At 32.1% G+C, this 26211-nt stretch overlaps 1 protein-coding gene across 1 annotated transcript in view; it reads right to left on the reverse strand.

Moving 5' to 3' along the window:
- Positions 1–5214: 5214 nt before the first annotated feature.
- LOC143084338 (uncharacterized) overlaps positions 5215–26211 on the reverse strand; it is an 85689-nt gene continuing 64692 nt past the window's right edge. Inside the window, exons 14-15 of the mRNA XM_076260750.1 lie at positions 7541–7840; positions 5215–5913 (exon numbers count right to left, since the gene is read on the reverse strand). Of these exons, the coding sequence (XP_076116865.1) occupies positions 5579–5913; positions 7541–7840 (635 nt within the window). The 3' untranslated portion in view covers positions 5215–5578. The remainder of the gene's footprint in view (positions 5914–7540; positions 7841–26211) is intronic.

Here is a 26211-nt window from a genome sequence, read left to right on the forward strand (position 1 = left end):
TATGAATTGTGCTGTTGGTTTTTTAAATTGAATTGTTTCATTTTTGTCATGTCAGGGTCTTTTATAGCTGACTATACGTTTTTGGTTTTTATCAATGTTGAAGGCCGTACAGTTGCCTGTAATTACTTACATCTACTTTATTATCGTTCACCAAAAATATGAAATAACAAAAATACCGACACATTTCCTTATCATGCTTATCAAATGGCAAAATCTAAAGTTCAAACACACCAAAACAAATGGATCACAACTGTCATATTTTTGACTCGATTCAGGTATTTTATTATGTAGAAATGGTGGAATAAACCTGGTTTTATAGCTAGCTAAACCTCTCAATGGTATGATAGCCACATGCAGGAGCTATTATCTGGACAACTATGTTTTGAACAAAACAAACAGACTTGATAGATAAGACTGAAGGTAACAAAAAGGGCAGTACATTGTGTTATAATCTTAATCACTATAAAATGAAGAAAAAAAATATGTCAACAAAGAAAAACAATATGGCATATAGACCAAAGCACATAAGCAAAAATGAAAGACATGCATACAAAAATGACAATAGCACAATAACACAATGTGCGATGTTTTAGTACCGAGCCACACCACAAGGATATAACCAAAACAGCATAAACATGATACATTAAAAGTAATTTACAAAGACGAATAAAACAGCATAAACATGATACATTAAAAGTAATTTACAAAGACAAATAAAACAGCATAAACATGATACATTAAAAGTAATTTACAAAGACAAATAAAACAGCATAACATGATACATTAAAAGTAATTTACAAAGACAAATAAAACAGCATAAACATGATACATTAAAAGTAATTTACAAAGACATAAACATGATACATTAAAAGTAATTTACAAAGACATAAACATGATACATTAAAAGTAATTTACAAAGACAAATACAAGAACACTATCACACATAATTAGGATGATAAACAACATCAGTAACTTAAATCTACACTCCAAGACTACCATGTATTATTTGTGCAGTTGATAAGGAATACGTATCAAGAATGTCTTGGTATCTTAAAATTAATTTTAGCAAAAGACTCATTAAACAATGACAATCGAAAAAAATGTGTAAAGGAAAATCAAGTAGGATGATGTATAGCATTGCGCTAAAACACAAACAAAAAACACATGGTGCAGATAGCATGACTTGGTAGATGCCCTACATTTGATCGGGTGTAGGTCCATAAATGTTTGTTTGACATTTAATATATTCTCAAAACACTTTCAAATATTTGATTATATTACATATGGTGTAGACTTCTCCTAATTTCATTGGATATTACGATCACGTGCTACAAAGGTTGTTTTATAAATCTGTTTCTATTTTAAATTGTATTAATGGTGTTCAAAATTACTATACATTATGATGTCACACATAACAACAATGCAAGAAGCACAACTGCAGATAAAAAGAAAATTTACAAGTTTGTCAGAGAAAAATATCTATGGTATGATGTTAAATGCTAACGCTAAAATATATATTTAATCAATTCAATTGAAATATATATTGTCATCTAAACTCTGAACAGTAAATTTGTGACAGATAGTATAAACATACACAAAATACATTTAACAAACAAAACTATAAAAGCATAACAAGAAGAATACAAGAATGCTAACGCACCAAGCTGTGAAGTTGTTGGAAGACTATTTATATTTTCACTGGCATGTTAACAATCTTTAAACAAACATCTTAAAATACACAGGAAAAACATTTGAGTCCATTTTCATAACACATTATTTAAATATGTGATACATTAAAAATTCGGTTTTCTGATAGATGAAAGATGGGTTCGTTGAACAAAACAGAGGCGTTATGTCAAATACAAAAAAAAGTTGTGAAATACCATGTTATGTAGAAACAACTATATATACATAATAAGAGCATGTCATTGCATTTTTGTTCAAAACTATATTTATGAAGAGCCATTTTTATTTACAAATGTACAAAAACAAGAGGAGCCTGAATCGCTCACCTTAATTTTTTTGGTTAAATCTCTCATCAATGATTATTTTGGCTTTTCAATTTATTTAAATGTTCTTTGAATCGTCCTATTTTCTTCAAAAGCAAAAAAAAAATCATTTTCTTCTATGTTCTATTTTAGCCATAGGAGCTATGTTTCTGACATACAAGGAAATGAAATATAAAATTTATACTAGATACTCTGAAACTCATTTAGCCTAAGTTTGGCTGAAATTGATACAGCAGTTTCAAAGGAGAAGATTTTTAAAAGTAAGTCAACATGATGAACAAATTGTGAAAAAAGTCTTTAAAGGGCAATTACTCCTTAAGGGGTCAATTGACAATTTTGGTCAAATTAACTTATTTGTAGATCTTACTTTGCTTAACATTTTTGCTATTAACAGTTTATCTGTATCTATAATAATATTCAAGATAATAACCAAAAACTGCAAAATTTCTTTAAAATCATCAATTCAGGGGCATTATACCTGAAAAACCAGTTACCCAATTCGGCTGAAAATTTCAGGACAGGTAGACCTTGACCTAATAAATACTTTAACTTCTTGTCGTATTTGCTCTAAATGCTGGAGTTTTTGAGATATAAGCCAAAAACTGCATTTTACCCTGTGTTCTATTTTTAGCCATGACGGCCATGTTTTTTGACGAAATAAAAAATAAAGCACAAACTTTATTTTATACACCCTACTGATCATTCAGTTGGTTTGGTTGAATTTGGTTTAGTAGTTTTAGAGGAGAAGATTTTTAAAAGTTAGCAAATATGATGAACAAATTGTGAAAAATTGTCATTAAAGGACAATAACCCCTTAAGGGGTCAATTGACAATTTTGATCATATTAACTTATTTGTAGATCTTACTTTGCTGATCATTTTTGCTGTTTACAGTTTATCTTTATCTATAATAATATTCAAGATAATGACCAAAAACTGCAAAATTTCCTTAAAATTACCAATTAAGTGGCAGCAACCCAACAATGGTTTGTTTGATTCATCTGAAAATTTCAGGGCTGATAGATCTTGACCTAATGAACATTTTTACCCCGTCAGATTTGCTCTAAATGCTTTCGTTTTTGAGATATATATTTGACCCCTATGTTCTATTTTAAGTAACGGCGGCCATGTTTTTTTGACGGATCAAAAATCGAAGCACACACTTTGTGCAGGATAATCTAAGGAACAATCATGCTAAGTTTCATTCAAATCCATTCAGTAGTTTCAGAGGAGAAGATGTTTGAAAAATTGTTAACGACGACGACGACGACGTCGACGGACGCCAAGTGATGAGAAAAGCTCACATGGCATTTTAGGCCAGGTGAGCTAAAAAGTAGCTGTCTGATAAACTCCATTTACAACAAGCTACTGTCAAATAAAGGCAACAGTAGTTTACCGCTGTTCAAAGCTCATAAATCCATGGACAAAAAACAAAATCGGGGTAACAAACTAAAACCGAGGGAAACGCATTAAAAATTAAAATCAAAAATTCATAAACACTATAAAGACATGAAAACAGTCTCTGAATTAGTTATTTCATATGTACATACTTTATAATTCATTAGAATTACAATTTAGACCTACATTCACTATTAAGGTAACATTCACCATCTTATGAGATTAACATACACAGCTATGACTGAAATTAAAATGTGTAATAACCTAAATAGAGCTATCACTAGTATATTGTATCAAGCTATGACATTACCTTGCACTTTGTAAATACATGTGTTTCACAAACCACGCCTCTTTTGGGATATATACTATTGCTAGATGTTTTGTTTACCTACTGGTTTCCAGATATGATATGTATGTTGCATCTGAAATAGACTTTACATGGGAACTTAACTAATATGAATGCGCATAGATAGTGGTCAAATTGAATATGAGAAGGACCAAATTTTAAGTAAGAGGAAGTACATAGTTCCGGAATAGGTTTAAATTCTTGAAAGTTAGAGTCATATATTTTATATTTATACCTGTCAACCTCTGAAACCTTCAAAGAAGGAGATCTCCCCTCAGCTATAACAGCTGAGTGAGATATTTTGCACGAACAACATTTTATATGACCTGTTTATTTATTCATCTACAAAACACAGATACAAGTTAATAGATATACTTTATTTCTTTAAATAAGGTTATATCTTATACTAGTTGTGTAGTTTGTTTCTTTACTTTTTCATCATCTTTGACATATGCCTCCCATCAGGACACCTTTGTAATACGTTATCTCTACTTCGATTTCAACCATATTGTCATAAATGGTGCATTATGTGTATCTGTATTCACTTTTCATTAATTGTGGTTCAATACATTTCTTATAAATTTCAATTCAAACATTGAATATAAGCATAATTCTGTAAATGGATTTTTAAAATATAATAATTTTTTGTGTCTTAATTGACAATAGTTGTGGAAGATGTGACTTGCCATCCTTTTGTTATTCTTTGTTCAATTTTTATTTTATTTTTATTGTTTTATCAATTCACATTGTTTTAAGAAGGATAACTAAAAACAGGACCAAACTTGAGAAGTAACTAGAAATTTCTTTGAAGTGTTTTTAATAACACAAAGCTTAATAAGTACGAAGTTTGACACCCAAGCTGTCAAGTGAAGCCATTTGATTTCTCATGGTCTGTGATTTACATGTTACATAACCCTTATCAGTGACACAAAAACGTAGTAAATGATGACTTGTCATTCAAGATTAAAATATCCAAAATAGGGAGATTCTATAGTATTCTATTCTATATATTCTATTCGAAATTTGAGCAGGAGTCTCCCGCTCAGAACGAGAGGGTTGGCAGGTATAAATATAAATATATATCGCACAGCCAAATTATTTCAGCTTTGAGAAAATAGCAGTGCATATGAACTTTCCAATTACTTGTTTCCAATAATCGTATTAAAATTCAATAAAATTATTTTCTTGAACAAAATATGTTTTTACTGCTTCATTATTATCCTATCTGTTTACGAACGAACACTCAAAAGGGGATTTGTGTTAAGGAATGAACACCCGCAAAAGGGATTAGTATATATTTTCGCTTTTTCCGTGCCATGTATGACACTAAACCATGAAAAAGTAAAATCACAAAAATACTGAACTTAGAGGAAGATCAATTGGGAAAGTCCATAATCACATGGCAAAATCAAATAACAAAACGCATCAAAAACGAATGGACAAGAACTGTCATATTCATGAAATTTGTTTAATATAAATGAAGGCAACAGTAGTATACTGTTGTTTAAAAGTCAAGCATTGATTTAGATAAAATCAATCTGAATTACAAATAACAACTGCGGGATACACATCAAGTATAAGAGGAAACAATAGAACAACAGAAACACTGGACTGCAACAAAAACTAACTCCAACATACATGATATAATAAAAAAAATGTCACTAGTATATTGTGACCCATTTTAGTATAAGAGATGGTTTAAGTGACCATATCATTGAACATTGGATCGACTATAAACTCTTCCTACTAACTGTTTACAGGTGTTTGTATTGGATGTCTTTACCATGTTATGTACAGGTTTTTTTCTGAAAGAAAATATATTCATCCTATTTCAAGCATTTACGGAGGGTTGCCATATCTCTGCTTGTTACGTCAGTCTTTTCTATTTGATCTGCTAGATCTGCATAAACTGAATCTTTTCGTAGGGCTTTGATAAATTCATTAAAGTCCTGTTCAGTTTTACGCAACATAATGTCCATTACATTCCTGTTCTTTTCCTGCGTGGTTTTACCAGATTCTATCTTTTCCCATTCATCAACTGACACTACCTCTCTTGATATTAGATGATCTACTATATTCGCATGTTGTATACTAGTGATAACCTTGAGGTAATTCTTTTGTAGACGAACTTTATACAATGGAACATTCCATTCTGATAAGCCTACAAAATATCAAGAGATTTGTTTTTAGTTTGGTGCTATTGACTTTTCATGAATAATGATGAAGCTCAATAGTTGGTACTTTGGTACTATACTGACCTGATTTAAAACAAACCTTTCTTAAATGTGTGTTTATAGATTTTAAAATTATGAAAGAACTAAGGTTTCAACTCAGTCTAAAAAAAATTGGCCTTAAATGGATTTGGCTATTTTGAAGCTCCGTTTTAGGTACGTACCTCTTCTACTGTTTCGGTTTTATTCATCATTGTCTTAAATCTTATGTTTCATGAATAAGATATATGCCCACATAGAATGTAGTATTGATTGATCATATATTTCTTCAAATAACTTGCATATACTGAATTAAGAAGCGGTTAAACATACATACTCCCAATTTATTGTTAATTGTCAATTTGTTTGTTGTTCTTTTTTCTTTCACTTTGATTTTTTTTTTATTGTTGACCAAAACTAATGCCTTTGCATTATATATGTTCACGCTACTTTTCTATAGTTGAATCTAAGAAGAGAAACTCATCTGAGGTCATAAACCGTCATATTTGCCTGATTCTTACAGGTACTTAATGAACTGCAACTTCATATAACTGTAGAAAAGAATCTTGATCTCAATGTCTGAAATCATGATTACTCAATGTCAAAATGTCGAAGATCAAAGTTACACAAACACAAAGTGAAATTCGTCCTGTAAGAATCATCTTATATGCAGGTAAAAAAAATGAAAACACCATGTTTAATAATTTCATTCGTCCGAAGCGCTTTCTTGGATTTACCTTAAGGTGGTACCCAACACCTGAACTAAAATTAATTTGGCTCGTTTAATTTTCTTTAAATTTTGACAAAGTATTTACTTTGTCCTTAAGACAAAAATATAAGAATTTCAAAAATATTTGAACCAACCGTTTAATCAGAAAAAAATACACTGGTTATATAGCAGTTTGACAAACACTTATTTTGATCATTGAGAAGCTTAATATTACCTTAACAACACAACGTAATTAAAACGTTTTGCTGATTTTACAGAGTTATCTCCCTGTAGTGTTAGGTACCACCTTAAGGAACGCTTAAAGCCAAATGATGTGTAAGTACCGAAACCGTTGAAGAGCTTTATAACAAAAATACCTTAAACAAATAACAAATTCATCTCAAGTTAACTTTGTCTGAGGATGATGAAACCTTAGTTTTTTAATAATTAAAAAAATTATAAACGGCCAATTTTAGACAGTTTGTCAAATCATGCCTGAGTACTGAAGTACTGCCTACTGAGTTGATGATACTCTCAGTAACAACAATTGGTATGCAAGAACAGTGGTATACTGATGATAAATTAAATACGACGCAAATGACCTGCTGGATAGTCTTTAGAATCAAAAACATTATATCTATTTTAAATAAATATGTAACAAGATTTAGAATGATTTGAAAATGCCTGTGCCAAGTCAGGAATATAACAGATGTTGTCCAATCATTTGATGTTTTTCATCATTCGATTGTACCATTTGAATAGGGTTTTCCTGTTTTGAATTTTCCTTGGAGTTCAGTATTGTTGTGAGTTGACTTTTTTCAGTATAAAACCTTCTTTTCTTGTGTTAATAATAAACCCTGCAGCCATACCTGCGGTTTCAGTATATGCTGATGTTGTACTTGGATTAATTTCGTCTAAATTACATTTCAAATCATTAGCGATATCTTCGTATCCATAATTACGTAATCCATCAACAAACACACTGTAAGTAGGTTCTCTCCTTTTAATCACAATATCCAGCAATGCTTTGTTCTGGTCATTTTGTCGAGGATAATGTTCAATATCACGTCTGTCGTCTGCTGATATCACCAGATGTGTCATCATATGATCTAAAATCTGGCTGATTTGTATGTCTTGTATGATTCTGTCTGCAGTATCTCTGATTCTATCTGTAATCATACAGATTCAAAATTCATTAGATATTAATCGTATGACTGTTTTACATATGTTACACTTGTCAGAGTAAAGTAGGATATAGATTCCTTTCAAACTGTCTTTTTGTATTGAAATTATTATTACCCAAATATAAGGCATCTGCGTGCAAAGGATTTCGTATGTAGGTCTTCTACTTATTGAAATATACAGCTCTTTACAAAAAGTTACTCTGCCACCCCTGTACAATAATCCCTATGTGTTTTATTATGCACATGTAATCTAGGCGAGAGTAATTGTAAAACATTTATATACCAAATGCAGACAAAATAAAAATATATACAAGGTTCTACCTTTCAGTACTTGTGTCGTCTGTTTTTAGGACTTAAGCTTATGATTTTTGGTTACATTTTGGTAAATTTTCACCTTTTTGTTAAAAGAAACACATCATATTGGGAAAACAGTACTTGGCAAGTTTTAATGGCTGTTTGAATATGTTTTACAGGAGTTTGTATAAATCATCGAACAAGTGAAAATGTCTGGCAATCCACATATTAGCTACATCACAGTAACGACTATGCTTTGATTTGCTATTTAAAGTGTTTCTTTATAAATATTTCTATTTGTAGTTTTTTGGACCATGTCTGCTTGCTGTTGGTAAATTCTACTTCAAACTATAGAGCCCATTGGTGACTTTGGTAACATTAATTTTCGACTGGTATAGCACGATAGACACAACATGATGTGAAAACCTTTCTGAGATTTTGATATTAAAATCAAGAGTCTCATGCGACTCTAAAATGCCTGTACTTCAAAAATATTTCATTTGGATATCTGTTTTTATTATTTCACCCACTTATGTGTCCTTATTTATAGTTAATGTCATATGATTTGTCTATATCTTTTATTGATAATGATGTTTAATGTTTCGTCCTTTTTTTTTTACATTTTATTAGCTTCGAGATGAGTAACAAAAACCCTGATATTAGTTGAGAATCATGATTTAAGGCTAATTATTACTTGAAAAATTATCAGATGAGTTTAGTCAGATTGATAAATTTGTATCGCTAAGCATTTTAATTCTCTGTAAACTGGTTTTCACTATCTTTCATAGTTTTAAAGATGAAAGGCAAAATTACGAAAAAGAGTAAACAAACATCTTCTTAGTAGCATATTAATCCATTGTAATGAAAATTCATAATGTTTAATAAGATTTGTAGATTTAGCTAACAAAGTCCTTATATTTGTATAAAGTAACATTCGTTTATAGTGGAAAATTATTTTAACATTAAGCTACAATTAAAAAATGCTTCCTAGTCCCCCTCTGTGATTAATACTAGATCACTCTGGTGAATCTCCCAATAAATCTATCATGAAGGAGAGATATATAATTTGACTCTCATTTATGGTCTAAATAGTTAAGATCCGACTAAATACCGATATCCCGATATCGTCAGGTATACAAACATGTTCTAAGAGCGCCAGCTCCTGTGAAGAATCATCAAGTGTGCTGTGTAATACTGCGATCTTTATAGATCTTGTACTGCTTATATTTGTTTTATTAACGTTATACATGTTTACAAATTATTAAACAAAAAAAATGTAAGCTATTACAATTTAAGTGCAATATATATATATATAGCTCTTTATGGAGTCATCTGATTTTGGTGAAATATGGAGGAAGTTTATGGCCCGAGAACACAGTTATTTCGTAGTGCATTTCTTTTAGACAATAAATTCAAATTAAAAAAATCGCACCTGCTCTTTCTCAAAAAGATTTTTACAGTGTAGTGTACTACCAGTGAGACAAATAATATCAAAATTATAGAAACTTCTACCAGCTCTAACTCAAAATGATGTACAAAGCTCTTCACATTTTACATACATCTATTAGGCCGTTCGACCATGGCCGTGAATACAAAATATCTGCACTTTTTTCTGTGATAATCTACTTTTCTTTATATCCAGAGTTCACAAATGGTTAATTAATTTTGATTTAATCATAGAAACACAAATATCAGGAACAAAAAAGCTGTCAGATAGAAAGTCAGCATGCCTCTTAGGCATAAAATGTAAACTGCTTTAAAATGCTTATTATAGCCGTAAAATGCCAAAATGGCACATTTTAACAGAATTCCTGTAAACCAAAGATGTAAATCCTTTACTTTGATTGAGTTTGACAAACTGAAACAAGCAAATCATTCAGGAAAGTTGCCAAAGTACAGAATCTAGATTTCAGGAATCCATCTCTTAGGCCCGAGAACACAGTTATTTCGTAGTGCATTTCTTTTAGACAATAAATTCAAATTAAAAAAATCGCACCTGCTCTTTCTCAAAAAGATTTTTACAGTGTAGTGTACTACCAGTGAGACAAATAATATCAAAATTATAGAAACTTCTACCAGCTCTAACTCAAAATATTGACAATTCTGTGTTAAGGGGGTGTAAAATTCAGTTTGACAGCTTCAGACGTGATAAAATTTGACCTTTTGGAACTGGACCAAATCACTACTTAACATAAAGATTCAGCACCCAAATTTTTTAAACATGTAATTACATCCCCCTACTTAATAGGTAGGCACTTAAAGTTAACCATCGAGAGACGTTAACCACCGAGAGTCGGTTTTTAGACCCGCCCAGTGCACCTAAGCACGCCTACTTTTGGAGCTCTTTAGTATGAAGATAAGAAAAATATACGAAATTACGGAACTGTATACCCTGTTTTATCCTTGTTGTTGGTGTTTCTTGCGCATGCGCACAAAGCACGGTGATAGTTACGGTTACTGACTCAGGAACCTTGTATATTATATACGTTTAATAAACTGGATCCTTGTGTTCAGTTATCGATACACTACGATGGAATTACGGACCAGTTTAACATAAACATGGTAAATAGATAGACAGCTGATAATCATAATTGATTAAGAAATAACCTGGAAGAAGAAATGAGTTAACTATTGATTACAACAGAGACGAGAATGCCATCGTGTTTGTTCTGCTAAAAAAAGCAGGAACATTGGAGTTTATGGTTAGATTTTAAATATTTATTGTCTCCAAACTGGGTAAATTTGATATAGTAACACCCCCCCCTTTTTTTTTAAATAACTCGAGAACCACACATCTCGCTCGCTTAACAAAGTAACAATAAGAAATAATTATTGTTAGTTTCAAGAATAATTAATCGTCAAAACTTATCCCCTCCCCGACATCAAAGGAAGTTAAATGTATTATCCCAAAATTAGACCAAATTTTTATGATATAAGGACGTCTTGACAGGCTATTATTTTATTTTGTTTTGTTGGGTTTTTTTTTGCTTTGACGTCTTCCTCCTGTATGAAAAAAAAACATAATAGACCCCCCCCCTTTTTCCCCATAATATAGCTTTTTAAGAAGTCATAACTATTTGGACTACCCCTGAATATATTTCAGACAGACTCTTCTCTAAAAAAATGTAAACATGATTTGAGAGAAATCTTTGAAATAGTTTTTTAAATGATTTAATTATTATGTCATGTATATAATTGACATTAACATAGTTATAAACTGAGACTACTAGTATAACACATAGTGTTATAGTAGTCTCAGATATAAACTTTCCATTGTATTGACCAATATGACTAACTCATATGCTCTTTCCCATAATTGTCACAATATCAATATATTACAGTAAAACTGATAGTTTGATGACATTGTTTAAGACTATTGACCTCAGGTCAGCCTAAACTGAGTTTAAAACTGTAATTTATTCATTAAAACAGTTCAAGACATGTACCTTCTGAAATGTGATTGCATCAAAATTAAACCTAAGGCATAACATACTTAGTATGCAGGAAGTGCCACCAAATAAATACTGATTTGTAAAATTAGATGATGATATTTGTGAAGTCAAAGATATTATAGCTAGTTATAACTGGTTTTAGATATAAATCTGAGTAAAAGGTTGATTTATATGTGCTCTTTCATATGTTTAGATTATAATTTAAATTTAATCTTTTGAAGTTTTTTTTATAATATTAAGACATTAAAATCACAATTATTTATTTATACACAAAAAAATAATTTTTGTCCTTTTTTAGTTGAATGACTGTACACAAACATTATACACACATAATTTTGATAATTCTGTAATGTTTTTTTTCTATAGCCCCAGAATGTGACAAAAGACTTATTAATCCAGATTTACAAAAAATAGAAATAGTTCAGCTACCATAAGACTGCTATGACAAAAATTTTGCAGTTTCCAGAATTTGAGGTAGAGTATAGTTAGGAATAGTTTGATTATGCAGATGCTTAGTTTGCCATAAACAATTATGCCCTTGATACAAAAGCAGAGGAAACAAAAAAGTATGAAAATAGTTGAAAAAAGTAATCATTATTACCTAGTCATATACTGTAAATAGAAAAAGAGAAAAGCACTGGTTATGATTTGGTATTTTTAATAGCATTATCATTTGTCCATAACTTGGAATATATACTGGATTGAGCTTGACATTTATTTAATATCATTGACACATGGTTGCAAGAAATGAAAGATGGTAATTTAAACCTAGCAATTTTATTAAGATTTAAAAAAAAAGCTTTTGATTTGGTAGAATATGACTTTCTTTGTTTAAAGCTCGACATGTATGGATTTAGTGAGACTACTGTTAGTTTTTTTAAGTCGTACATGAATAACAAAAGGTATACATTTGTAATGTGAACTCTGAACAACAACATGTAAAATTTGGTGTTCCCCAATGTTCTATACCTTGTCCTCTATTGTTTGTGCTATTTATAAATGACCTTCCCTTATGCATTAAAAATTGTGAAACAGACCTATATCGTTGTATATGCTGATGACACCACTATTCATAAATCAGGGGGAAACATCTAGAAAAAATAAATTATGATGTTCAAGACGATTTATACAGGGTTGAAGAGTGGTGTAAAATGAATAACATGTTCATAGATGCAAATGAAACAAAATGTTTGATTACTGGAACAAAGCAGAAACTATTCAGACTTTTCAACCAAACTTGATAATAAATTAAAGTATTGCAAAATTCATCATGTGAAAAAATATTAGTTTCAAAATTGACAGCCAACTAAGTAACTGGAGAAATCAAATTGACCAAGGTTGTGCTAATATATCATCCAGAATATACCATCTTTCTTAAATACATTTTTTTTTATATAACTGCAAGAAAACATAATACAATGGGTGTTCTGCCCCTAATTGACTACTGTTGTATTATTTGGGATGAATGTAAAAATTGAGGGATAACAAGAATTTTAAAAATCCAAAAAAAGGGCAGCATGATAAATTCTAGATGCAGATCCGTTATCCCTCTTGGTATATAGGAGCACTATATTGTATGTTAACCATCGACGGTAGGTATAGACAAATACTGTTGATAGATGATATATAGGAGCACTATATTGTATGTTAACTACCGACGGTAGGTATAGACAAATACTGTTGATAGACAGTATATAGGAGCACTATATTATATGTTAACTACCGACAGTAGGTATAGACACATACTGTTGATACAAGGTATATAGGAGCACTATATTGTATGTTAACTACCGACGGTAGGTATAGACAAATACTGTTGATAGACGGTATATTGGAGCACTATTTTGTATGTTAACCACCGACGGTAGGTATAGACATATACTGTTGATAGATGGTATATAGGAGCACTATATTGTATGTTAACTACCGACAGTAGGTAAAGACAAATACTGTTGATAGACGGTTTATGGGAGCACTATATTGTATGTTAACCACCGACGGTACGTATAGACAAATTCTGTTGATAGACGGTATATAGGAGCACTATATTGTATGTTAACTACCGACGGCAGGTATAGACAAATACTGTTGATAGACGGTATATGGGAGCACTGTATTGTATGTTAACCACCGACAGTAGGTATAGACAAATACTGTTGATAGACGGTATATATATAGGAGCACTATATTGTATGTTAACCACCGACGGTAGGTATAGACAAATACTGTTGATAGACGGTTTATGGGAGCACTATATTGTATGTTAACCACCGACGGTAGGTATAGACATATACTGTTGATAGACGGTATATAGAAGCACTATATTGTATGTTAACTACCGACAGTAGGTATAGACAAATACTGTTGATAGACGGTTTATGGGAGCACTATATTGTATGTTAACCACCGACGGTAGGTATAGACATATACTGTTGATAGACGGTATATAGGAGCACTATATTGTATGTTAACTACCGACGGTAGGTATAGACAAATACTGTTGATAGACGGTATTTAGGAGCACTATATTGTATGTTAACTACCGACAGTAGGTATAGACAAATACTGTTGATAGACGGTATATGGGAGCACTATGTTGTATGTTAACCACCGGCGGTAGGTATAGACAAATACTGTTGATAGACGGTATATACATTGTAGGAGCACTATATTGTATGTTAACCACCGACGGTAGGTATAGACAAATACTGTTGATAGACGGTATATAGAAGCACTATATTGTATGTTAACTACCGACAGTAGGTATAGACAAATACTGTTGATAGACAGTATATAGGAGCATTATATTGTATGTTAACCACCGACGGTAGGTATAGACATATACTGTTGATAGATGGTATATAGGAGCACTATATTGTATGTTAACCACCGACGGTATGTATAGCCAAATACTGTTGATGGACGGTATATAGGAGCACTATATATTATGTTAACCACCGACGGTAGGTATAGACAAATACTGGTGATAGACGGTATATAGGAGCACTATATCTGATGTTAACCACCGACGGTAGGTATAGACAAATACTGGTGATAGACGGTATATAGGAGCAACTACCGACAGTAGGAATAGACAGAAACTGTTGATAGACGGTATCAAAGAGCACTATATTGTATGTAAACCAGCGACGGTAGGTATAGACAAATACTGTTGATAAACGATATATAGGAGCAATATATTGTATGTTAACTACCGACAGTAGGTATAGACAAATACTGTTGATAGACGGTATATAGAAGCACTATATTGTATGTTAACTACCGACAGTAGGTATAGACAAATACTGTTGATAGACGGTTTATGGGAGCACTATATTGTATGTTAACCACCGACGGTAGGTATAGACATATACTGTTGATAGACGGTATATAGGAGCACTATATTGTATGTTAACCACTGACGGTAGGTATAGACAAATACTGTTGAAAGACGGTATATAGGAGCACTATATTGTATGTTAACTACCGACGGTAGGTATAGACAAATACTGTTGATAGACGGTATTTAGGAGCACTATATTGTATGTTAACTACCGACAGTAGGTATAGACAAATACTGTTGATAGACGGTTTATGGGAGCACTATATTGTATGTTAACCACCGACGGTAGGTATAGACAAATTCTGTTGATAGACGGTATATAGGAGCACTATATTGTATGTTAACCACCGACGGTAGGTATAGACAAATACTGTTGATAGACGGTATATAGGAGCACTATATTGTATGTTAACTACCGACGGTAGGTATAGACAAATACTGTTGATAGACGGTATATAGGATCACTATATTGTATGTTAACTACCGACAGTAGGTATAGACAAATACTGTTGATAGACGGTATATATGAGTACTATTTTGTATGTTAACAACCGACGGTAGGTATAGACAAATACTGTTGATAGATGGTATATAGGAGCACTAAATTGTATGTTAACCACCGACGGTAGGTATAGACAAATTCTGTTGATAGACGGTATATAGGAGCACTATATTGTATGTTAACCACCGACGGTAGGTATAGACAAATACTGTTGATAGATGGTATATAGGAGCACTAAATTGTATGTTAACTACCGACGGTAGGTATAGACAAATACTGTTGATAGACAGTATATAGGCGCACTATATTGTATGTTAACTACCGACAGCAGGTATAGACAAATACTGTTGATAGACGGTATATAGGAGCACTATATTGTATGTTAACAACCGACGGTAGGTATAGACAAATACTGTTGATAGACGGTATATATATAGGAGCACTATATTGTATGTTAACCACCGACGGTAGGTATAGATAAATACTGTTGATAGACGGTTTATGGGAGCACTATATTGTATGTTAACCACCGACGGTAGGTATAGACATATACTGTTGATAGACGGTATATAGAAGCACTATATTGTATGTTAACTACCGACAGTAGGTATAGACAAATACTGTTGATAGACGGTTTATGGGAGCACTATATTGTATGTTAACCACCGACGGTAGGTATAGACATATACTGTTGATAGACGGTATATAGGAGCACTCTATTGTATGTTAACTACCGACGGTAGGTATAGACAAATACTGTTGATAGACGGTATTTAGGAGCACTATATTGTATGTTAACTACCGACAGTAGGTATAGACAAATACTGTTGATAGACGGTATATGGGAGCACTATGTTGTATGTTAACCACCTGCGGTAGGTATAGACAAATACTGTTGATAGACGGTATAAACATTGTAGGAGCACTATATTGTATGTTAACCACCGACGGTAGGTATAGACAAATACTGTTGATAGACGGTATATAGAAGCACTATATTGTATGTTAACCACCGACAGTAGGTATAGACAAATATTGTTGATAGACGGTATTTAGGAGCACTATATTGTATGTTAACTACCGACAGTAGGTATAGACAAATACTGTTGATAGACGGTATATGGGAGCACTATGTTGTATGTTAACCACCGACGGTAGGTATACACAAATACTGTTGATAGACGGTATATACATTGTAGGAGCACTATATTGTATGTTAACCACCGACGGTAGGTATAGACAAATACTGTTGATAGACGGTATATAGAAGCACTATATTGTATGTTAACCACCGACAGTAGGTATAGACAAATATTGTTGATAGACGGTATATAGGAGCATTATATTGTATGTTAACCACCGACGGTAGGTATAGACATATACTGTTGATAGATGGTATATAGGAGCACTATATTGTATGTTAACTACCGACAATAGGTATAGACAAATACTGTTGATACACGGTATATAGGAGCACAATATTGTATGTTAACTACCGACGGTAGGTTTAGACAAATACTGTTGATAGACGGTATTTAGGAGCACTATATTGTATGTTAACCACCGACAGTAGGTAAAATATTTACAAACATTTATTTACGCTGATTTACGTGTGTGCACATATAACTATATAAACACGTGTTGACTACAAGCCGGTCATCATGGTAGATTTAGGCAAATTGAAAATTGACCTATCGATGGACAAAACCATTAATGACTATCCTCTTTCATCTCTCCCATCAAAGCAAAACAAGAGGACTGGTAAAGCAAAATTAAGCCTTTTCGAGCAAATTGACCCGAACTTGTATGATGAACATGCTAAAATCATCACATTCTACACAAACCTTGACAGAATCCAACCATGGATAAAAACACTAGATATTTACTATTATGACAATCTTGGAAAGGAACCTGATTATGATATTGAATGGTATGACGAACCCAAAATATGGGAAAACCGAAACAACAGTGGAAATTCTGTGATGATTGAAGTATTAAAAAAGGGGGAACTTCAATTTAATATTACATTTTTTGTCACAACAGGAACAATAAGAGTACAAGGCAGTCATTATTATGAGTTTGTGGATATTCATTTTCCAATTCTGAAAGATATTCTTGATAAAGTTCTTACAAACATATCACAAACCAGTCCTACTAATACATGTATTTCACACGAATGTCATGATGACAATAACAATACACACATTAATGAATTATGCCCTGTTGACAAGGTCACTTGTGTATTACCTGACTCCCAGACTGGGTTAAAATCAGTACTAGTACAAGAAGATCAACCTCAAAAAGATGATTTTCAAAGGCTTGAATTAAATTTAGTTGACACGCTGGCTAAAATAGAACACAGTCACAATGAAAACTTCAGCAAAGTATTAACTGCTGTTAAACAATGCAATGATGATGTTCTAGTCTTGGGAAAAGGTAGAAAAGACGACAATGAGATATCAACATTACAATTAAAATATAAAACCGTACAAACAGAAAAACAGACTTTGGAAGTTAAATTAAAACACGAGCAAAGCAATATTATGTTAATTAAAGCTCAACATGAAGATCAAATGAAATGTCACAATCAAATACTGGAGGAGACTAGAGCAGAAATGAAAAAGGTATTAACTACTTCAAACTCTGAGATCGACTTTCTATCGGTAAGCCTACAAACCAAAAATGAAGAAATTGACAAACTAACTGATACTCTAAAACGACATACTCAACACTTGGAGAAATTACAAGAAGAAAATATCTCTCCGCTCCCAAATGATTTCTCGATTTGAAGATTTTCATCTTGTTAATGCAGACACGAAATATATTGACAAATCTAAACTTGACATTGATAACAAACCAACAATTATTTTAATTGGTACATCCAATACCAAACGTATCAATGCAGAGAAGCTATCGCCATCATTTACAACCAATAAGGTTACTGCTTTCAATTTAGAAGAAACTAAACAAGCTATTTTGGAGATATCGGATATAATTCCAAATCTAGTAGTGTTTCATTCCCTGACGAATGATTTGAAAACAAAATCACCACAGCAATGTGTAGAAGAAATACAAGATATTGTCAAGCTTGCACTTCAAAAATGGCAAAATAGTGGTTGCATCATCTCTCTTACAACTCCTCGACTCGACAGTGTAATTTTTAACACAAATGGACAAATCATAAATGCCTTGTTGAAACAAATATATGATGACAATAAAGATGTTCTACTTGTTGATCATGGCAATATGTTGCGAAATGGAAACCCAATTGCAGAGCTACTAAGTCAAGATAAATTTCATCTCTCTGACTCTGGCGTGTCTCAGCTATCGGCAAACTTAAAGCGTGGAATACACACTGCCTTAAACATTCCCATGCCAAATTCAAGAGGTAGATCCAAATCGCGCAACACAAGAGGACGTGGACGTGGCAGAGGTCATCATGAATAACTTGTTTTTTAATATTATACATATTACCATATCATTATGTTGACTTCCTTTAACATGTTTAAAGTCATTTACATATAATTTATATATACATGTACAACTTTATATATTTCTTCTTTTTTGGGGGGGCTGATAAATTCATATTCTCATTTGAATAGATTTTTCAAATGAAACAGCCATTATGTGAAGAAGTCACACTATTACATGGTCATATATATGTAACCTCTGCTAGGTATAAAAGTTCGCCTTTTTTATTTTATTTTATTCATTTTTATTTTTAGTTTTCACATTTGAATCATACTTTTGATCTTGAATTAACCCAGGATATCAGGTTATTCAACCCAAATCAGTTTAATAGTTATTCAGTTAAAAGAGGATAAATAGAAAAGAAATTATCTGTCATTATATCATAGACTATTTGTATTTAGAAAACCATTGTAAAAACTATCCTCTAAATAAATCTACTTATTTCAAATATTTACATTTCTGAATATTTTCCTTGTTGTCTCTTCCTTTTATTTAGAGACAAATTTTTATTATTTTTTTTTTTATAGATAGAAAATCTATTCTATTATTTATACCAGATTTAATTGTATCAACCAAAATGCCAAAATCAAACCAATCATCTGTAAAATTTGGTTATTGGAATATAGGTGGCTTATTTTCAAAGGGCATGAATAAAGCAGAGGATTCCCTTTTTCTGAAACATATAGAGAATTACGACATTGTTTTTTTAGTCGAAACTCATGTGGGATATAATTCCCAAATACACAATATTGGCAAATTTCATTATCATCCAATATGTAGAAAATTATCAAATAATAACCGTCATTTTGGGGGTATAGCAATTCTACAGAAAAGTCACGTTAAACCTCATGTCAAAATATTGATTAACAGTAATCCAGATTATCAATGGATTAAATTAGAAAAATCCTTTTTTGGATTTAAAAGTGACCTATTTATTTGTGTACTGTACAACCCCCCTGTTACGTCTAAATATACCCAAGAACTCTCTTTTGATGTTTTTGAATGCATAGAAAAAGATATCTTTCAGTATAAAAAAATAGGTGAAATTTTGTTATGTGGAGATTTTAATGCCAGAATAGGCTCTGAAAATGACTTTATAGTAAACGATGATTCAAAATTTACTCCAATTTTTGATACATACCCTACTGACAAAAACATTATGACAAGAAAAAGTCGAGACCAAAAAATTGATCAAAGAGGCAAAGAAGTTTTGGATTTTTGCATTAGTAAACAAATAAGAATTTTAAATGGCAGAGTTCTTGGTGATACATTTGGTAATTTTACTTGCTATACCCCCAATGGTGCAAGTGTGGTTGATTATGTTGCTGTGTCGGAAGAAATTCTTGAAAATGTACTGTATTTTAAAGTATCCAGATTTATTCCCACATTATCTGATTGTCATTGTAAACTTGAGTGGGAATTATCTGCAAAATATTGTGTTCCTGGAGAAAATGATATTCCAATCCAGTTGAAAAATATGACACCTAATTATATCTGGACTGACTGTTCAGCAATAAAATTTCAAGAAACACTTTCTTCAGATACACTACAAAACTACATACTAGAATTCAACAACAGCATAATTCAATTTACTCAGACATCAGTAGATGACGCATCATCAAAACTTTCAAACATCTTTTTATCAGCAGCAAATCTATCACTTAAACGACCTTTAAAAAAACACACAAACAAACAAAAAAACAAAAAGTGGTTTGACGCAAGTTTACAACAAGCTCGAACTAACTTGCTTAATTATGGAAAAATTTATTCAAGATTTCCATATGATCCAATTATCAAAAATCACTTTTATAAACTGAATCGTGAATACTCCAAACTAAGGAAATATAGATACAAACAATACAAACAATCATTGATTAGTCAGCTGGACTCCTTGCACGAAGAGAATCCAAAACTGTATTGGAACTTAATTAATGAACTACAGGAAAAAAATGAAACTAAAAAAAAATGTGGAGTACAACCATCAACTTTGATATCACATTTCCAAAAGTTGTCACAACTGAAAGGTGAATTTCAAAGTAGATATACAGAGCTATGTGAAAAACTGAAACAGTTAGAAAACTCAAAATGTTTCAACGAGTTGGACTCCTTTATCACTGAGTCTGAAATATCCAAAGCCATTTCACACTTAAAATGCAATAAATCATCAGGCTTGGATAACATTAGTAATAATATGATAAAGAATGGACAGACTTTCCTTTTAAAAAGTTTTCAACAGATGTTTAATACTTGTCTGTCTTCAGGTATATACCCAACATCTTGGGCTGAAGGTTATATTACACCAATTTTTAAAAGCAACGATACAAGTGACCCTAACAATTATAGAGGAATAACAATAACAAGTGCAATTGGAAAGCTTTTTAATAGAATATTAAGTCTAAGACTGGACAAATTTCTTCAGGAACATAATATTATACATGATAGTCAAATTGGATTCACAAGGAAAGTCAGAACTGCAGATCATATGTTTATTTTAAACTGTCTTATTAACAAATACTGTAATTCAAAAGAAGGTAGACTGTTTGCCTGTTTTGTTGATTTTCAGAAGGCTTTTGATACTGTTATACATACAGGGATCAAGATTAAACTACTAGATATTGGGGCTGGGTCTTATTTTTATAACATTATTAAAAGTATGTATGAAATTAGCAAATCATGTGTCAAAATTCAAAATCAAGTAAGTGATTTTTTCCCATTAGATATTGGAGTCAAACAAGGTGACAACCTCAGTCCGAATTTATTCAAGATATTCATAAATGATTTGCCCAGATATTTGTCAGATACTAGAGACCCAGTTAATGTCAATGACAAAGATCTACATTGTTTAATGTATGCTGATGATATTGTTTTATTATCTACATCAGCTGAAGGACTACGAGAAAAGCTGGGAATGCTTGATAAATTTTGCAAAGATTTGTGTCTCAATGTGAATACTAATAAGACAAAGGTGCTGATTTTCAACAAGGCAGGCAGACATGTAAAACAGATATTCACATTTCAGAATATAAATCTGGAATGTGTTTTAAAATACAAATACCTAGGTTTATATTTAAGCTCATCTGGTTCATTCAGTTATGCTCAAAATGAACTATACAAAAAATCCCTGAAAGCTCATTTCAAATTAAGGAAAGATCTTTTATCACTTAATCCTGTTGTAAAAACAAGTATTCATGTTTTTGACCACACTGTAAAACCTATTTTATTATATGGTAGCGAAATATGGGGGATGTTTAATTCTCTTTCCTCTAAATGTAAGAAGGAAGATATATCTTTTGAAAAATTATATTCAGGTTTACCCTGTGAGAAACTTCATATAAAATTTTGTAAATTTATACTTGGGGTACACAAGAAAACAACAAATGCTGCAGTGTTATCTGAACTTGGAAGATTTCCAATATATTTTAATATTATAAAAGGAATGTTATTGTACTGGTATAGATTAGAGAATTTAGGTAATAATTTTCCTCTATTAAAAGAGGCATATACACAATCAAAGACACTACATCACATGAATATAACATCATGGTATGGTTCAATAAATGTTGTTTTTAAAATACTTGGTATTGACTATACAAATGCCATAAATGCTCCATTTTGTGAATCCTTATACAAATTTAAGAAATATATACAAACCAAGCTATCAATATTGTTTATTAGCTGTTGGAAAAAACAAATAGATAAATTTTCAGACAGTAAACTGAAAACCTACCTTTTATATAAAACAAATTTTGGTTTTGAAAAATATCTAACATTGATCAAAAATTTTGAACTTAGAAGAAGTTTTACTAAATTACGTGTATCTTCTCATAGATTACAAATAGAATTAGGTAGATATCAGGGTATTCCCCGAATTAACAGAATATGTAATAAATGTTCTTCCAATACTGTCGAAGATGAGGCTCATTTTCTGTTTGATTGTAACAAATTTGAGGATGATAGAAATTGTATGTTAGCTAGTATTGCACAATATAATTCTTATTTTAATCATATGAACAGTCAAAGCAAAATTATCTGGTTATTTAGTGTAGAAAATGTTGAGTTACTTAAAATAATCTGTAATTTTATATACAAACATCTTCCTTAGTGAAGATTAGTTAAAGGAAATCTATGTGTGTATATACATTTGATTGGACATAGAAAATTATATTCATCTGAATATCACAAACATACTAGCCGATTAAAAAAAAAAATAATTGTTAATATATATTATTTATTCAAATGTTCTCTTATATCCTTGAGGCATCGTCCCCTGGTATCAACTGCATTCAAGTTACCTATGATGCTTCCTTGTTTGCTTTTGATACAGGTAGGAAAGAGACATTTACACACATTTTACATGCCTATGGCCCATAAGGTATCGTCCCCTGGTGTCAGCTGCCTTTAGGAAACCATAATGCTTTCCTATTTGCTGCTGACACAGGATGAGTCATGGACATGTTTAATTTCTACTTTCTTTTTGGCTAATTATTATATATTTAATTGATCCAACTTTTTGTGTACTATACATATGTGGATATCTATTTTTCTTTTTTTCTTTTCTTTTTGGGCTGCTTGTTTGTTATCTATATCAACCACACTTGTAATAAAATGCATTAGTATTAAAAAAAACCAACATACTATAGATTCTTTATCTACGTATTCTTTAAGAACTTAAATAGTTCTCGTTTAACTTTTTTTTTTTTTTTTATCTCATTGTTTGTATTGTATTATGAAAAAATTATTGATGTTGTAATGTTTATGCCCTTTGGGGCCCATAATTGGAAAATAAAAATATCTATCTATCTATCTATCTATACTGTTGATAGACGGTATATAGAAGCACTATATTGTATGTTAACTACCGACAGTAGGTATAGACAAATACTGTTGATAGACGGTTTATGGGAGCACTATATTGTATGTTAACCACCGACGGTAGGTATAGACAAATTCTGTTGATAGACGGTATATAGGAGCACTATATTGTATGTTAACCACCGACGGTAGGTATAGACAAATACTGTTGATAGCCGGTTTATGGGAGCACTATATTGTATGTTAACAACCGACGGTAGGTATAGACAAATACTGTTGATAGATGGTATATAGGAGCACTAAATTGTATGTTAACCACCGACGGTAGGTATAGACAAATTCTGTTGATAGACGGTATATAGGAGCACTATATTGTATGTTAACCACCGACGGTAGGTATAGACAAATACTGTTGATAGATGGTATATAGGAGCACTAAATTGTATGTTAACTACCGACGGATGGATAGACAAATACTGTTGATAGACAGTATATAGGAGCACTATATTGTATGTTAACTACCGACAGTAGGTATAGACAAATACTGTTGATAGACCGTATATAGGAGCACTATATTGTATGTTAACAACCGACGGTAGGTATAGACAAATACTGTTGATAGACGGTATATATATAGGAGCACTATATTGTATGTTAACCACCGACGGTAGGTATAGACAAATACTGTTGATAGACGGTTTATGGGAGCACTATATTGTATGTTAACCACCGACGGTAGGTATAGACATATACTGTTGATAGACGGTATATAGGAGCACTATATTGTATGTTAACTACCGACGGTAGGTATAGACAAATACTGTTGATAGACGGTATTTAGGAGCACTATATTGTATGTTAACTACCGACAGTAGGTATAGACAAATACTGTTGATAGACGGTATATGGGAGCACTATGTTGTATGTTAACCACCGGCGGTAGGTATAGACAAATACTGTTGATAGACGGTATATACATTGTAGGAGCACTATATTGTATGTTAACCACCGACGGTAGGTATAGACAAATACTGTTGATAGACGGTATATAGAAGCACTATATTGTATGTTAACCACCGACAGTAGGTATAGACAAATATTGTTGATAGACGGTATTTAGGAGCACTATATTGTATGTTAACTACCGACAGTAGGTATAGACAAATACTGTTGATAGGCGGTATATGGGAGCACTATGTTGTATGTTAACCACCGACGGTAGGTATACACAAATACTGTTGATAGACGGTATATACATTGTAGGAGCACTATATTGTATGTTAACCACCGACGGTAGGTATAGACAAATACTGTTGATAGACGGTATATAGAAGCACTATATTGTATGTTAACCACCGACAGTAGGTATAGACAAATATTGTTGATAGACGGTATATAGGAGCATTATATTGTATGTTAACCACCGACGGTAGGTATAGACATATACTGTTGATAGATGGTATATAGGAGCACTATATTGTATGTTAACTACCGACGGTAGGTATAGACAAATACTGTTGATAGATGGTATATAGGAGCACTAAATTGTATGTTAACCACCGACGGTAGGTATAGACAAATTCTGTTGATAGACGGTATATAGGAGCACTATATTGTATGTTAACCACCGACGGTAGGTATAGACAAATACTGTTGATAGATGGTATATAGGAGCACTAAATTGTATGTTAACTACCGACGGATGGATAGACAAATACTGTTGATAGACAGTATATAGGAGCACTATATTGTATGTTAACTACCGACAGTAGGTATAGACAAATACTGTTGATAGACCGTATATAGGAGCACTATATTGTATGTTAACAACCGACGGTAGGTATAGACAAATACTGTTGATAGACGGTATATATATAGGAGCACTATATTGTATGTTAACCACCGACGGTAGGTATAGACAAATACTGTTGATAGACGGTTTATGGGAGCACTATATTGTATGTTAACCACCGACGGTAGGTATAGACATATACTGTTGATAGACGGTATATAGGAGCACTATATTGTATGTTAACTACCGACGGTAGGTATAGACAAATACTGTTGATAGACGGTATTTAGGAGCACTATATTGTATGTTAACTACCGACAGTAGGTATAGACAAATACTGTTGATAGACGGTATATGGGAGCACTATGTTGTATGTTAACCACCGGCGGTAGGTATAGACAAATACTGTTGATAGACGGTATATACATTGTAGGAGCACTATATTGTATGTTAACCACCGACGGTAGGTATAGACAAATACTGTTGATAGACGGTATATAGAAGCACTATATTGTATGTTAACCACCGACAGTAGGTATAGACAAATATTGTTGATAGACGGTATATAGGAGCATTATATTGTATGTTAACCACCGACGGTAGGTATAGACATATACTGTTGATAGATGGTATATAGGAGCACTATATTGTATGTTAACTACCGACAATAGGTATAGACAAATACTGTTG

Source organism: Mytilus galloprovincialis, chromosome 7 (assembly GCF_965363235.1).
Source record: "Mytilus galloprovincialis chromosome 7, xbMytGall1.hap1.1, whole genome shotgun sequence".
In the NCBI taxonomy this organism is placed as follows: Eukaryota; Metazoa; Mollusca; class Bivalvia; order Mytilida; family Mytilidae; genus Mytilus; species Mytilus galloprovincialis.